General features: G+C 35.8%; 1 protein-coding gene across 4 annotated transcripts in view; it reads left to right on the forward strand.

The window, feature by feature from the left end:
- Positions 1-3,262: 3,262 nt before the first annotated feature.
- gpt (glutamic--pyruvic transaminase) overlaps positions 3,263-13,262 on the forward strand; it is a 37,194-nt gene continuing 27,194 nt past the window's right edge. Inside the window, exons 1-2 of one of the 4 annotated variants that reach the window (XM_079820182.1) lie at positions 3,263-3,466; positions 3,928-4,117. In XM_079820182.1, coding sequence (XP_079676308.1) covers positions 3,977-4,117 — 141 coding nt within the window. In that variant the 5' untranslated portion in view covers positions 3,263-3,466; positions 3,928-3,976. Of the gene's footprint in view, positions 3,490-3,657; positions 4,118-13,262 lie in introns of those variants that run through there. The other 3 variants (XM_079820183.1, XM_079820184.1, XM_079820181.1) reach the window with 3 other exon arrangements.

Consider the following 13,262-nt stretch of genomic DNA (forward strand, 5'->3'; position numbering starts at 1 on the left):
CATTTAAAATGCAAAGATGTCAGCCAATCACAACAGTGGGCGTTTTTACTGAAGTCTCACCGCAGACACGCCTCTTGAAGCAGGGCATTCAGCCACATGGCAAACAGCAGTATAGAAAAAATGCCTTTTATTTCTAAATTATGACATTTTATGATGTAAAAGTCATACTAACAATATAAGTACACCTCAGGAAACATTATAAAATAATAGAAAAATGCCATGCCATGGGACCTTTAAACTCAGACACTGAATAGAGAAACAGATCAAAAACAAACTCTAAACAAGCAAACTCAAAACGTGACAAAAACAAAGTGGAATATGCGTGAAGTGTAAAAGGAAGCATATCTGTTTTTGTTGGATGTAGTTTGGAAAGAAACAAGTTCTGTCACTGAGCTTTTCTCATAAAATCTTCAAGTAAAGACAGTTTGTGCTATATGAAATTATGCAGGCAGCTCGTTTTAGTTTAGTTTGGTATTCCTGAGTCAGTCCCACAGTCAAAGGTCAACACAGTCTGAAATATTGCTGCAGTATACAGTCAATAAGCTCTATAAATGGTTAAAAAAAATATTCAAGGCATGTTTTATATCTGCCACACCCAGTCTCATTATCTTTGCTCAAAAGGAATAATCCGGGTTCAATACCAGAGGAGATTTGTGACATGCCTCGGTTTGCAAAGACAATGTGTTGATAGAAATTTGCTTACAATGGAAGTCTATGGGGCCCCTTAGACTACTGCCAACTGCCTAGGCCTTGTCTCACTGAAACTAGTTGGAGATCAGACATTATATAACAGAATAAAAGCAGCAGGCATTGCCTTGGGTTCCTTAACTTACAATGTATAGCTTCAACTCTTCGTATTAAAGTCCCAGTGAACCGGAAGTTGCAACTGATTTTATTTCAGTGCTGTGACGTATTTCCAAGCGAAATGGAATATTGAATAGAGGGCAGGGTTTCACTTCAGCGCTCCTCCTCTCCATCTCTCGCTCATAACAGACTACGGTTGGAGGGGAGTGGTTAAGGATATTCAAACCCAAGCCGGCGCATAGTCGTCATCGGAAAAGGGAACGCCATTCAAGACCGGAAGTTACTTTTCAGATTTTGATTAAAGATTACCACGGCAAACAGTTTTTTTATTGGTATTAACTTGCACGGATTAATTGTTCACCCTAAGACCTGTAATGTGGGCTAACAAAGTAAATAAGATCGATTTTGATTTCATGAGGACTTTAATCTTTATTAGCACCCCGAGGGCCTGTTAATGATTCTAACTGTAATAAAGGTAATTCCGATCATAAATTGCATTTAAAGGAATAATTCATCTTAAATCTTATCTCTAAGCTAATGTGGATAAGATAATGTCATCATGGTCTCTACAAGTACATATGTATACACGCAATTAAGACACACTTTTATTGAAGGGCTGTGCTATTATTTACCTATTTATCCTGTTTGAAATGTGTCAAGCCACCTTGATTAATACCATCACAACACACTGTTATGACTTAAAGGGATAGGTTACCCAAAAATTATCTCATGTTTTACTCACCCTCAAGCCATCCTTCCATCGTTCTTACAGATAAATACAATCTGTATTAAAAAATATAATAGTTCTTCCAAGCCTTATTATGGTAGTGAATGGTGGGCCTGATTTCCAAAAAAGTGCACCCATCCATCATAAAAGTACTCCACACGGCTCCAGGGGGTTAATAAAGGCCTTCTGAAGCGAAGTGATGGTTTTTTCTAAGGAAAATATCTAGATTTAAAACGTTACAGACTAGAATAACTAGCAATTCCTACGCAAGTTGACTTACGCCAAAAGAGTAACCCCTGAGGCAATGTAGGATTAGCTTTGACGCCTCTCGTGGTAAAAAAAAAAGGGCTGGGCAAAAAACTCAAGCTCCTCTTCTCTTAAATCGATATTCTACGACGTTTCTCTTTTAAAAATTTTATTTTAGACTTCTAATTCGTGACCGGTGTTTTGTTTTGCTCTAACCTCTGCACGTCCGTGTTCGCCAATACGTCATGCGCCAGGCCAGGTCACTCTTTCACCGTAAATCGATGTATACAGCCTACTGTCTGAAGCTAGTTATTTAAGTTTATAACGTTTTAAATATGGATATTTTTCTTACACAAACGTATCGCTTCACTTCAAAAGGCCTTTATTAACCCTCCAGAGCTGTAAGGAGTACTTTTATGATGGATGGATGGATTGTTTGGACTTTTTTTGGACAAAATTCCATTCTCCCTTCACTGCCATTATAAAGCTTGGAAGAGCCAGGATATTATATATATATATAAACTCCAATTGTATTCGTCTGAAAGAAGAAAGTCATATACATCTAGGATGGCTTGAGGGTGAGTAAATCATGATGAGGTCATTTTCATTGTTGGGTGAAGTATCCCTTTAACCCAAATTGGCATCAAAGAGGAATAAAAAAGTATCTGAGTCTACATGAATTAATCTTTGGCAATTGTGCATAAAATATGTACCTCATATGCACAATTTCTATAGATGACCTCATATGAGCAGTTTGCAATGGAGTAATGAGGAAATTAAAAATATCAGGAAAGATTTATTCTGTGCTTTATGCTGAATATGGTTGGTCACATGTTTCTGCCCTTAAGCTAATATGAAACTATATGCAACTTCATGACATAATTTGCTAGTCACTGTAATGCTTTTATGACTGCAATTATGAGGAGTGTGTGTGTGTGTGTGTGTGTGTGTGTGTGTTCTCTTGACTAATTCAGGGAATGATATGTTGATCTCTATCATCCATCCATCATAAAACAGAGATCAGTAACTCAACATGTTGCATGTTTTTTTACATTAACTCATGAAAATAATTTAATCAATTTCCATTTTTTTTAATCGAGATTCTACAAGTTTATTCTACAAGTATATAGATATTCTTCTACTAATTAAAAAAAATAGTTGAAATGACTCACAGCGAATTTGGTTACTCTTATATGGCTTTTAAAACTCATAGTAACTAGCCTGTAATATTTCCCTCTTTAACAACCAGCCCCCTCTCACACTCAAGACCAAAGTGGTTGAATAATGAAGAACATGCTGCCTGGAACAGCATGCTCTCTGATCACATGACAACTCATTAGTCTTAGCATCCTTCCTTGTCAAGTCTACCTTTTCTCCAATTGCTCAACTATTTCCTTAAGTTTGCCCGTACCTTTTGCAGAACCATTCTGTCAAAGAAAACACAACCCTGTAATGTGATCACACTGCTTGTTAATCTCTCCTGCAAGACACACAGAGCCTATAGTCAACATGGGAGGAGCTGGCGTGCTTTATTCTCAGTTACTGGATCAATGGGAGGAGGTTCACTCACTGTGGAAGTTTTACACCGGTCGGGTCAAAGTTTGGAGCTGCTTCAGACACTTCACACGGGTTCATCGTTGCTGTCCGTCGTCTCGGTAACAGAAGAGGCTTTCCCTTTCTACACTTCTGGTGTGTAATACAGTCTGGAGGAGGTACTGGCTACAAAACCCCCCATTTAATAAGGGGGTGGAAGTCATGGAAAAGTTACCGGGAACACTGAATATAGGCTACTGTTTGTGAGCCCCAGATAAAAAGAGGCGTGGGGATTTAGTGGGGGGCAACAGTGTGCTTATTAAATCTTGAACTTGCCTATCTGATTTGTACAGTCCAAAGGTCGTCGCGAGTAGATCTTTGAAGGGTTTACTACGCGCACAACAGCGAAACCTCCGCAGAAAACCAAAGTTTAAGAATCCAAATTTAAGTTGTACCTCTTAATCGTGTTGTGCTTTAACTGTTTATAAAATGTTTTCTAATAGAAGCGTGAAGGTTTTGAAATTGGGAAGATGTGAGGCTTACGCGACGCTCTACCCCAAGGTTCCAAACTGGGTCCTGAACTTTTCCCCGCTGCCTTCCCTTTCTTCTCCCCATAGGGATCTTTCTGCTTTCCCGGCGTCCCAAAGCGAACATCTACAGCAGAAGATGTCCGAAAATGGAGCGTTACCCCATCGGGGCAAAGTGCTCACCGTTGACACCATGAACGCCAACGTGAAGAAGGTGGACTACGCGGTCCGCGGACCGATAGTTCAGCGAGCGGTGCAGATCGAGAAGGAACTGAAGGAGGTATGAGCAGTATTCATTTCATCTTCGCAAAACGAAAGTTTATGTTACGTCAGGATTTCAATTCTGATATTCTAATTATCTTGCGCATAGTTGGAAAGCAAGACATCCACATAACCGGATGTGTTTATGCAACACATTTGTTCTGAAGTGAAAACAACTTTGTGAACTGATGCTGTCTTGAGCTATAACCCCCTGGGCCCCCCTGTCCACTTACGACTACGAGTAGCCTCCATTATATTTTAGTGAATTTCTCTGACACCATACATGTCCTGTAAAGGGGACATGCAGGGCTTTACAGAGATACCATTTGTTTGGAGGTTTCACAAAGACAACAAATTCTCTTTGGTCTGTTAAATGAGTGAATGATCAAATGTAGCACTCTTCTGTAATATTTAAATCTGACTTATTTTTATGCATCAACATATCAGGAAAATGGGGTTTCTAATCAAAATACAAAACGGCATTGATTTCATACATGTCCACTGAGGACACCGGGACTTAAAGGGATAGTTCACCTAAAAATGAAAATTCTGTCATAATTTACTCACCCTCAAGTTGTTCCAAACCTGTATGAGTTTCTTTGTTCTGCTGAACACAAAAGAAGATATTTTGAAGAATGTTTGTAACAAAGCAGATAGAGCAACCATTGACTACCATAGTAGTTCTTCAAAATATCTTCTTTTGTGTTCAGCGGAACAAAGAAACTCATACAGGTTTGGAACAACTTGAGGGTGAGTAAATGATGACAGAATTTTCATTTTTGGGTGAACTATCCCTTTAAAGCATGTTTATCAGGCATTTTAGTAACTAGTGAACAGGGAAAGAAATTACATATAAATATTCCTATGAAACATTAGATATTATTATGAAATTTGTTGCCAGCTCTTACCCCCATTATTACACTTCTTTTTTTCATTACATGTTGCTCCAAGAACACATTCATATGCAAATTTGATACAGCGTGTATAGATTGTATTGAATGGGAAAACCCATGTATGGCCATTTTACCCATATTGCATAAAGTAAAATGGTATATCAATTCATTCCATTATATCTTTTATAACATAGTTGAGAATCATCTTTAAACAAAGTTTGGTTAAAGAAAATCCTGAAACCTAAAAATTGATTGGTGAATGAAAAAAGTCTCATTGTTTTTGCCAGTAATTTCATGTCCTTTTATTTTTTTTAAACAACTGACTCCTAGAGTCCACTACAGAGTCCACTACATAACATAACATATGAATAAAATAACATTTTTCAAAAATGTTTTTTTTTTTTTCCATTTGTTTCTGAAACATGAAAATATCCTGGGTCTGGGACTAACCACTCTCAGAAAAAAAGGTACAGCGGAGGTACAATTTTGTTCCTTGGGGAACAAAACGTATAACTGTACTTTTAAAGATAAACAATTGGTCCTTAGGGTATAATTATAGCATTGTGTTCCTCTGCTTAGAGCAGGGCTAGGCAAGTTCGGTCCTAGAGAGCCGCTGTCCGCTGGAGTTTGGCTCCAACCCTGAAAGACATCTATAGAAGGAAGCTCTTATTGAGAATTAACAGAGGTTTAGATGTTGATGTTTTATTGAAAATAGTACCATTATGGTGATCAGTGTTACCTTTAGTTGGGCAGTTTGACTTGGCTTTTATGTGAGTTTGTGGTTTTTGATACAGTGTTAACAAAACACATAATCTGTTCAAATCAAAATAAGCCATAAACAAAAATTATCATGAAGAAAATTTTTTGACTAAACTCATCACTGACTAAAAATGTTAATAAATAATATTCACCAACAATACTTTATTGCAACGGATCAGACATTCTGGGTTTAGAAGCACACACATATCAAGGATCAGCATATGAATCTCAACAATGGTGACATACTAATGCTGCAATGCATACTGGGACTATCCCTGAAATTGAGTGACGGCTACTTGTACCCTAAAAGGTACAATTTTGTACTATTTTTTTTTTTTTTTGAGAGTGAAGGCACACCTTAAGAAAATATGATTTTCACTATTCCCATAGTGTATGATTGCCAAAAAATATATGTGTTTGTATTGAATATTTATGGAGCAACAGATAAAAATTGTTTATTTAGTTTAAAAAACGTATAAATGTATGAGGGGGCCTTTTACCCACACACGGGGCAAAAGGCACACATGATTGATACAAATACTTTAACTTAATGTCTAAGTTACTTGTTCAAAACAATCACTTTAGCGAAGTGTGCACTATTTTCTGTTAATTTTGATACATAAAATAAATCATTTTTGTTCAATAAATATACTGTCATTAAAACATGTTAATATAAAAATATATTTTAAAAACACAGAAACAAAATTATTTTAAAAGTAAAGATTCTGAAAGTATTTCAGGATATCCTATGATATTTTAATATAGATTTACAGCAGTAACAATAAATACAATTTTATTATATGATTAAAATCATGTTTTAAATATGATTGTTTCATAATAAATATGGGTATTATCTCTAAGGTGGATACCCAACTTGATATTATAATTTCCCATCTGAATCTAACCATGTCATGTCAACAAATGGAAAAGTTAGTCTGCTGTTTATTATCATGTTAATTATTGTGCCTTTTGCCCCAACAGCAGGGGCGCCTTTTAATAGCCTTGAACTAAACTGAAAATCATTTAGAAGACATTTGTCTCAAAGTATATTACATAATTTTAGCGATTCTCGTTTGCTTACTTAAATCTAGAACATAAAAAAAACCATCAAATAGATCAAACTAGCGCAGAATCAACTTTGCGCTGCATCGCGTCAAGGATCAGCCAAATTTCCACAGGCAGCGGATGTTTTGGAAAGTGCTGCGTCAAGTTTTTGTGCCATCTAGTGGTTTAAAGGAAAATCAAAAAATCAAAGTCGACTTGTACTCCGGTGCGCCTTTAGCCCCATTCTACCTTACTGTAAAATTGGTTTAAAAAAAGGTTTTTATCCTGCATGATCTGAATTTGCTGAATATGCTTTCATTGGTGTAACAATGTTGTCAGGCTCATATTAAATAATGATTTTGAATATAATCACTTAACCATGTAAAGTACATTTTAGGTTACTTAGGTTACAAAAACATTCTGAACCTCCTAGGTCAGTGTGTCATTCATATTTATATACTGAAAAGGGGCAGTTTTACTTAGTGAACATCTTTCCTCTTGTGCAGATATTTTTAAAAGTAGGTTAAAATTCAGGTGGAAAGCTTTGATTAGTTCATCCAATGACAAACTGATAGAAAAAAGTCCAATGTTTCTCTAAGTCACTCTCTATCCTATATAGTTTTTGGAACATTTTCTAGCTCAGTGTTTGTAAAGCAGACTGTCATCACTCATTAGTGGATAAAGTCCACTCTTTGTTACTCATTTAGTTAGTTTGGCTACAGACATCTCATAGCAGTCCTCATTTATTTTGGCCATGTCCTCATATGAGGTCATGCCCTTGAAAACACCACAGTCTGGAGTCAGCACTGATTGTCATGGGAACAGAGAGCATCTCTGTTTGTCAAGTCTTTACCCCACTCTTTAAATGGTGTCTGTTTCTAAGTAAACTACAGCACAGGCAAGAGACCTTCCAAGAATGAACACAAATGGAAATTATATTAGATGTCAAACATCTGCTGCCATACAGTTGCAAAACAACAGCTTGGACATATTTCCTTCCAGATTATATTTATGATTAAATACATGTGCATTTTTTCACTCTTTTGTTTTACCCTCGTATCAGTGATTTTCAATTGAATGAGAATGCATTATAAAAGCAATAATTATGTTACACTTTATTATTGTCCTTGTTACAGTGTAATTATACATTCAAGTACTACATGTACTACAAGTAATACATTTGCTTACTGTACGTTTAGGGTTCGGTTAAGGTTAGTTGCATGTTATTATTATTATGCATAATTTATAGTATTTACTACACTAAAAAAAGTTTCTGCCTTCATTTTTTACGTACAATCAACTTGGATGTTTAGGTAATTTCAACTTAAAGCTGCTGTCCGTAACTTTTTTGTGTTCAAGATTTACAAAAATTATATAATGAGAATGTACAACATGAATCCATTTTCCAAACCATGTTTTTGTCTTACCCTCAATCATTATGGTACACTTATAATAAGTGTTTATATTGGGACTATTTCAGACCGGTCTGGTAGGAACCGCTGCGGAGGAGCACAGTCCCTGCGTGACTCACCATAGATATAAACAGAGAGAAGTTGCAATGCTGTAATGTTCTTCCGCAAGACCCATGCAGTTATGTTTATTAACCCACAGACTGCAGGTTTAAATTATATTAAACTGATGTAAACTGACTGAATTGTGTTTAATTTATAAAAAAGTTGAAAATTGCTCAACTTATTTTGATGAGTTAAAGCAATGTAAAAACATATGTTGTCATAATTTATTGATCATAATTTTTTTTACAGTGTATAGTAATTAGTAACTACACTGTAAAAAATATATGATTTATAAGTTATGACAACATTTGTTTTTACATTGCTTTAACTCATCAAAATAAGCAAAAATTTCAAAGATTCAACAAATAAAAAAAAACTCATTTTAAAATGTAATTTAAGTAGAAATAACTTAACCCTCATTCTTCCCTCTAGTCATTTTGACTCTTTTTTTTAAAGAGTTCTTTAGAGTTCATCAGAGTGGTCCAAGACCTCAGGACTTTTGGCGCACTTGAACCATGAATGCAATTTTTTTTTTTACTGGATTCGAGGAATTTTGTGGTTAAAAGTGAAAAAAGTAATGAATCCTTCCCTTGCTGGTAAATTTGACCCTCATAGGAATTAATGAAATGCGAGGAATGCTTCAGTACACATAGAAAATGCTTAAAATTCAAACGAAAAATGCTAAAACTACCAATGATTTTCATGTGTATCTGAATGCATAATGAAGAACCGGCTTTAGGACCCAGCGGAACAGCTCATTTGCTCCATATAGAGCTATAAGGCAATCTAGTGGCAAGAGTCATGAAATATCATGTTATATCATCTTTTTTTCCACTAGAGGTCAGTCAAGACACCAAATGTTAGACATTTTGAGTTTAATTAAAAGGGTTATGCATGAAATTGTGAGTTATTTGGAATTGAAGTTTGAATTAAATGTGCTTAAGCCTTAAATTACTATTTATTTATTATTTATTGATACAATAATGTAAATGTAAATAAATAAAAAAAGAACAAAACAAAAAACTAAAAAAAAATTGCATTAAAAAATATTATCGAAATAAAATAAGTTTTCTGGACAAAGAAAAAATGAAGTATAATTTTAGGGCTTCGGGTCATTTTGACCCATGAGGGAAGGATTTGTTACAAAGTGCGAGAGAAGGATGAGGGTTAAACATCCAAGTTGATTGTACTTAAAAATGTAAGGAAGCAACTTCTTTTTACAGTGTATGTAATGTGTAATAAGGACACTGTAAAATAAAGTGTTACCATTATATATTTACTATAATAATACAAAGTGTGAAATAAGTATGAAACTCATATTTACTATAAATTTGCCCCTAAGCCACTTACAAAAGGCATTTGCTTAGATGGGAGGTACCGCCACCGATCACAGTGACACCATTCACACACTGCTAGAGACAGCAGGAACAATGAGTAAGCAGACTCTGTTAAAGAATTCAATCATAACATCCTACTCTCATTGCTTCATAAAAAACGTTAAACTGTTTGCCATGAATATGTCGTAACAATGCAACCTAGACATTTTTCAGCACAGTCTTCTGGGGGATTTCTTGATATAGGAAAGAATATGCACTCTGTTTTAGTCTTGGCGCCTGTTTTAGGTCCTGTGGTTTTGGGTTTCTGGGAAAGGCATGCATGACAAAGGTGGCCTTCACCTAATACCTCTCTTCCTGGTGCTTACTTTCTTTTGTTTACTTGTCTTATGACTCTATTTTTTTATCTATTTTGTCTCTTTTCTCAGCAAAGTTTTATTAGCATGTAAAATATTACAATATTGCAAGTATATTTACATAGTATCCATGTAGTTACAAAGTACAAATGAACTTACGTCAGAGGTGGCCCTCGAAGTCCACTGTCCTGCAGAGTTCAGCTCCAACCCTAATAAAACACACCTGAACAAATCTAACCAAAGTCTGCAGGATTTCTTGAAAATAAAGGTCTGTTTGAAGTGGTTGGAGCTCAACTCTGAGAGGGCAAGAGTTGCCACCCCTGACATACATAGCACACAATATTAAGTTTATAGATGATTATTTGGTGAAGTAAAGTCCAAAGATGAGGTCAGGAGCAAAGTGAGTGTATAGTTATATAGTACTGAGATGCATCGTTCAGTAAAAAACTCATTAACAACCACTGAACACCTTACTGTAAATTATTTGCATTTGTTCTTAAAATGACTAATTTAGGTTAAACTGAAGGTTCCAAAATTCAAATCCAACGTATTGAGAGCCTTTTTGAATATATGTGTTAGTTCTGAGTCCATCTGTATTCTACTCCTAAAAGTTGATGTAAAATTTCCAATCTGTCTTTTTTGGGAATATGGAAGAAAAACATTGATGACTCATCTCATGCTAAACAGATTTTTGTCCAATCAGACGCTTCTAGAATACATATTTGTCATTGATAGCATGTTAGTGTGTGTTATTAATATTTGCTCAAGCTATGACATACAGATTCTCATTTTTCGGGTCCTACGTATGTTATATCTTTAATATGATGTTTTTTTTTTAGCAACAGATACCAGTGCCTTTATCTAGAGTGGAGTGGAAGCTGGCAAATATAATACAGATCCATCCATCTACCTGTCTCTCTGTCTGTCTGTCCATCTCTCTTTCCATCCACCCATCCATGTCTATACATCTGTCTGTCCATCCATCCATGTATATCTATCATCCAGCCATACATCCATTCATCCATGTCTATCATCCATCCATCCATCCATTCATCATCCATGTCCATCTATCTGTCTGTCTGTCTGTCCATCTATCCATACATACATCCGTGTCTATCTATCCATCCATCCATGCCTATATATCCATCTGTCCGTCTATCCATCCACACATGACTCAATCCATGTCTATATATCCATCTGTCCAACTATCCATCCACACATGACTCCATCCATGTCTATTCATCCGTCTGTCCATCCATCCATCCATGTCTATTCGTCCATCCGTCTGTCCATCCATCCGTCCATCCATCCATCCATCCATCATCCATGTCCATCTATCTGTCTGTCTGTCTGTCCATCTATCTATCCATACATACATCCTTTCCTATCTATCCATCCATCCATGTCTATATATCCATCTGTCCGTCTATCCATCCACACATGACTCAATCCATGTCTATATATCCATCTGTCCAACTATCCATCCACACATGATTCAATCCATGTCTATATATCCATCTGTCCAACTATCCATCCACACATGACTCCATCCATGTCTATTCATCCGTCTGTCCATCCATCCATCCATGTCTATTCGTCCATCCGTCTGTCCGTCCATCCATCCATCCATCCATCTTTCTATTTTACCAATATAAATATATAAATATTTTATAAATATACTACACCATACTATTTATTAAAATGTACTATCTAAAAAAAAAAAAAAAGTCAGGTCCACATGCAACCAAAGAAAATAGAAATATTGCAAAATCTTTTGACATGTTTACACCAACCTTGTAGTTTTTTCATGAACTTTTTATCCTGCACAATCGTTTATGTGTATGCTGAAATTGCTGATATAAATCTGTAATGCAGATCATCAGTCATATGTTGACTAAATGAAAGGCAGTTATTTTCAATAACTGGAAAGGCCAGCTGTAATAACTGGAGGAATGCTTGTCCCTCACGCGCCATACTGCGAAAGTCTGCGTGACTCAGTTTTACAGTTCTGAAAGCCTCTTTCTAACACAAACCATCCGCCCTCTGCTTAAACGGGCTTAAAGGTTGTCATTCCTTTAGGGGTGGAAGTCACACCGCTATCTCTGATTGGCTGCTATTTAGAATCATCTCCCCTTCCTGACCAATAGGTGAAGTGTTGGGAAATAAACTTTTTTTTTTGAGTTTCTGGTAGATGCATTTGGTTCTATTGGACAGAGACTCAGTCTCACCCTAGTGAGAAACAGATGTGCAGCTTGCAATCTAGTCCCGTCCGTACCAACTACTGGGAGCGCTGCTGTTGTTTGTTGAATTCCAGACAGCTGGAGCCTGAGGGATAGGATGACAAGAATGAAAAAGAATGAAAAAATTCTAAGAGCCATAATCAAGTGCAAGTACACTGAGCCTGTTTTTTTCCACACATATAGCGTGCTGAAAACTTGTTCAAGAAGGGCTTTTATGAAACAACTAAATATTGGTGTGTACTCCCCTATTGTTAAGAAGATTTTGAAGTTAAACATGCAGTGACAGGCACTCTTTTTTGTTTATTCAGTGAGACTGAATCCTTTCCGTTTAAATTCGATCTCCTCCAGCCCTCACATAAGTCAGATTTCACAGCAGTCAAGTTTGCAGTAACTCCAGTGGCTTGACACATTCTGTATAAATTAAGCAAATTTTATTCAAAGAAATGTATTATCCCAGCAATAGAAAGGTTGCTGCTTTGCATTCACTCAGCTTGTGTGTGCAGAGTAAGACGTGAGTAAGTGCAGAGGCGTTGTGTGTGCGGTATAAACATGATGTTTATTGTACACTGAAAAAAATGTTTTGTCAGTTCTACACAGAAAATCTGCTTAATGTGTTAACAACTACAAAAACTGGTTTTGTTGAAAGGAAATAAATTATTTAAGATTACTGATGATAAGTCAGTTCAACCAACCTGAAAAAAACAAGGTTTTACTGAAGCACAACTGTCAGTAGATGTAGCCTGATTTCTCCAGCAAGGTAAAATGACTTAATAAGCTTGAGATAATCTTTTTTGTTTTATATAATGAAAGTTATTTTCCACCTTGATGTAAATACACTCAAAAAATAATGAATTACACTTACTTAATTAAATTGAAGACAATTTTACACACAATTTAACATAAATCATTTTAGGTTTATGTCGGTCCAGCCTAATTTTTAAATACATTTTCTAAGGCTTAATTTTTAAACAAGTATTGTCATTCATCATTGCACACAATGTATATAATAAAATACTAAGAAAAG

This window comes from Gobio gobio (genome assembly GCF_949357685.1).
Source record: "Gobio gobio genome assembly, chromosome: 6".
Lineage (NCBI taxonomy): Eukaryota > Metazoa > Chordata > Actinopteri > Cypriniformes > Gobionidae > Gobio > Gobio gobio.